The 3516-nt window shown below is 39.9% G+C and overlaps 1 protein-coding gene across 1 annotated transcript in view; it reads right to left on the reverse strand.

Moving 5' to 3' along the window:
* The window catches only part of wdr26b (WD repeat domain 26b), a 17025-nt gene that overhangs the window by 5032 nt on the left and 8477 nt on the right, over positions 1-3516 (reverse strand). The window contains exons 5-8 of the mRNA XM_032543479.1: positions 1919-2016; positions 1664-1820; positions 1130-1268; positions 241-381 (exon numbers count right to left, since the gene is read on the reverse strand). Coding sequence (XP_032399370.1) covers positions 241-381; positions 1130-1268; positions 1664-1820; positions 1919-2016 — 535 coding nt within the window. The remainder of the gene's footprint in view (positions 1-240; positions 382-1129; positions 1269-1663; positions 1821-1918; positions 2017-3516) is intronic.

Raw genomic sequence — 3516 nt, forward strand, 5'->3', positions numbered from 1 at the left:
GGGATGGGAAAGGTCATTGAGTACACACAGCCTACAGAGTATCTATGGGAGGCTGACTGGCCTGCTTTTCTTATGTGCTTGTTTATTGAACATGAAATAGACAGCTCAAGTCTTTGACATCCCCAATCTATGCTTTTGTAAACTCATGTTCACATGTAAAACAGGGCTGGCATTTGGAAACATGCCAGTTAAGAGGTATCAAAAGTATAGGTTTATGAACAGTGGGGCCTGAAACCTCACCGGAACATTCCAGAGCCACAGCTCAGAGCAGTCGTCAGGTCCACAGGCGATCAGGTAGGTGTCATCGGGACTCCAAGCTAAGTAGGAGACGCCGTATGCATGACCCTCCAGGGTTCGCAGCAGCTTCAACTGGTGGCTCTCCTACACAAAAATAAGACGAAGGGGATGATAATAACATTAATTCTGACACACTGCGGGTGGGCCCTCTTTAGTTCCATGACATTAAATTAAGAATGGAAAAGATATTCTGGACTGTTACAAAGTCCAGTCTTTATGACAAATGGATTTTCATCATTTCATGTCAATGATGCACTAAATTCAAACCAGTATTTAAAAATAAAAAATAAAAAAGGTTTTTTAAAAGTCTTTCCCAAGTTTGAACTGATATAAAAGACCCGGGACGACAAGCCACTTCTTTGAATGGACGTCATTTGTTTCAGGGTTCTTATTTAGTAGATAGAAAGTAAACAGCCTTTCTTCTTTATATAAAAACAGACACCAGTGTTTCTAACAGAAAAAGAAAACCAACCGACGTTAAGGGTGCAATGAAGAGCACCATATTAATTCTCAGTGACATATCTGAGACAATGACAGACTGCACCAAAGGGCCAACAAGTGGAACTTATGTATTTCTATAGATAATGTCTCATAATCAGAAAATAAAGGTGCTTCTAAAAGTGCTTCAGAGAGTGTTTTATATGCACATAAGGGTTATCATGGGAAATTCTAACAAAGTACATTACTGTTAGGTACATATTTTAAAATGCCAAGGAAAACCTGCCTGCAAATGTAAAAAGGCTCTGACCTCAACATTCCTGGAGGGTCATTTTAGCTGTGGACTTAATCATAAAAAAGGCAGTGTGTTAATTTAGGCATTTTTCACACTTACCGGGTCTACTTGCCAAATGATGACCGTAGTGTCTTTGGAGCCAGTGGCTAGTTTGGTGCCGTCATTTGAGAACTTGCAGAACCACACCTCGTTACAGTGCTCTGTCAGAATCTGTTGAGTGTAACATGGGAACTGCTTCCTGGGATGTGGAGAAAGACCAAAAGGTTTAAATCTTCAGTGTTTAAGTCAGCAATAGTAGGTCTTCTTTGCTTATTAACATGTCGCAATCAGAAAATCATAAAACAAAAGGCAAGGATAGAAAAAATTATGAGAAAAGGACAAAGGCTAAACAACAAACATAGTGCAGCCATTATACAGTAGTAAGATGCTAGGAGCAGAACATCCAAGAGAGGGCAAATGAGTGAAGACTTCTGACACAGGAGACAAATACAAAGCAAGGCTTTCAGTCCATATGCATCAACATTTTAGTTATAACAACAGGTGGTCCACTGATGCATTCAGATCCTGCTGCAGGATAGTTTACCACAGAGATCTTAATGGGCCTGAGCAGCATGCAAGCTGTGCTGTACCAACCTGCTGCAGACATGATCGAGGAGGAGAGAGACTGAGTCCAGACTGCTGTCCAGCTTTGTGTTGTGATAGAGGCAGCGGTCCCTCTGCAGCTCTACTGCTTGCCGCAGCAGGGTCTGCAGCCGCCGAGGGGGCAGCATCACAGAGGGTGGCAGGTATGCTACAAGGAGAGATAAAAGCAAACATATTGGTTATGTATTGAGTAGTGTTGTAGTCATGTATTATGTGTAGTAGCTCTACAGAGGTAGGTCTTCTCACTCTGTAATTTGTCCAGCAGTCGGCAGCGTGAGGCAGTACCCTTGCCCTCCCACTCTGCCTTGGCCTTCAGGTCCTCAGCATGGCTGCACATTAGGTACCTGCAGGAAGACACAAACAGCACAGATCAGAAAAATAACAACGTACAGTACACAGGAAATTATAACATACACAGTAATATTATCACAACCCAAAAAAGTTGAATGTTGACAAGTTGCCAGCAAGAGCAGGAGCTCAAAATAGTGATGCGTATGGTGAGAATCAGAGACAATAGGGTGAACATTTCTTACTAATACTACACTAAGTACAGATGCAATGCAAAGAAAAACTAAAATACTGTATAGAAACTAAAATGAGGAAATGGTGCATTGAAAAGGTCTTTTATGAATGAGCCAACAGAAATGCAACAGAGAGAAGGACACATTCTAAAACATGTGAAGTATTAACAGATTATTCTTTTTACTGTGTGACAGTCTGTCAAACAGTGTTGTCGGCAGTGTTGAGTGATCAATGCACACTAATTGATTAGGTAATCGATCAAAGAAATTTTATTTTGCTGAGGGCAGGGGCACTGTTGTTGCCATTAACAATGAATCCTCCAGGCACGCTGAAGTTAACCATGGCATTCCACAAGGCTCAGTGCTTGGACCAATTCTATTCACCTTATATATGCTTCCTCTAGGCAATATTATTAGGAAACACTCAATTAACTTTCACTGTTATGTGGATGATACCCAATTATACCTATCAATCAAGCCAGGTGAAACCAGTTACTTAGCTAAACTTCAAGCACGCCCTAAACACCTGCAAACCTCATTATCTAATGATATACAGTCGCTACTCTGGATAGCATTGCCCTGGGCTCCAGCACTACTGTCAGAAATTTAGGAGTTATTTTTGATTAAGATATATTCTTTAGCACCCACTTAAAACAAACCTAAAGAACAACCTTTTTTCACTTTAGTAACATTGCCAAAATTAGGCACATCCCGTCTCAAAACGATGCTGAAAAACTAGGGCTGTGCAAAAAAAGCAAAAAACAATTCAAGCTCTATTCAATTTCAATTTCAATTTTATTTATAGTATCAATTCATAACAAGAATTATCTCAAGACACTTTACAGATAGACCACACTCCGGAATTTACAAGGACCCAACAGTTCTAGTTTCCTCCAGAGCAAGCAACAGTGCGACAGTGGCGAGGAAAAACTTCCTTTTAGGCAGAAACCTCGGTCAGACCCAGGCTCTTGGTAGGCGGTGTCTGACGGGCTCTACTGATTCAAAATCGAAATTGATTCTTTTTTTTCCGTTTTGTATATTATCACATGGGAAAAATAACCATGTACATACTGTAAATCATTTTTTTAATTGAGAAAAGTTTTTGAATCAAAAAATAAATTTTGAATCAAATCTTGAGATGGAAAATTGATATTTAATCAAATTGTGACATTTTCTGAATTGTACACCCCTATGAAAAACTATGCATTTGTTACTTTCAGGCTGGACTATTGTAATTCCTTACTATCAGGTGGCTCAAATAAGTCCCCAGCGCGTGTTCGGACAAGAACTAAAAAAAGAGATCATATTTCTCCTGTATTAGCT

Source organism: Etheostoma spectabile, chromosome 18, assembly GCF_008692095.1.
Source record: "Etheostoma spectabile isolate EspeVRDwgs_2016 chromosome 18, UIUC_Espe_1.0, whole genome shotgun sequence".
Taxonomy (NCBI): Eukaryota; Metazoa; Chordata; class Actinopteri; order Perciformes; family Percidae; genus Etheostoma; species Etheostoma spectabile.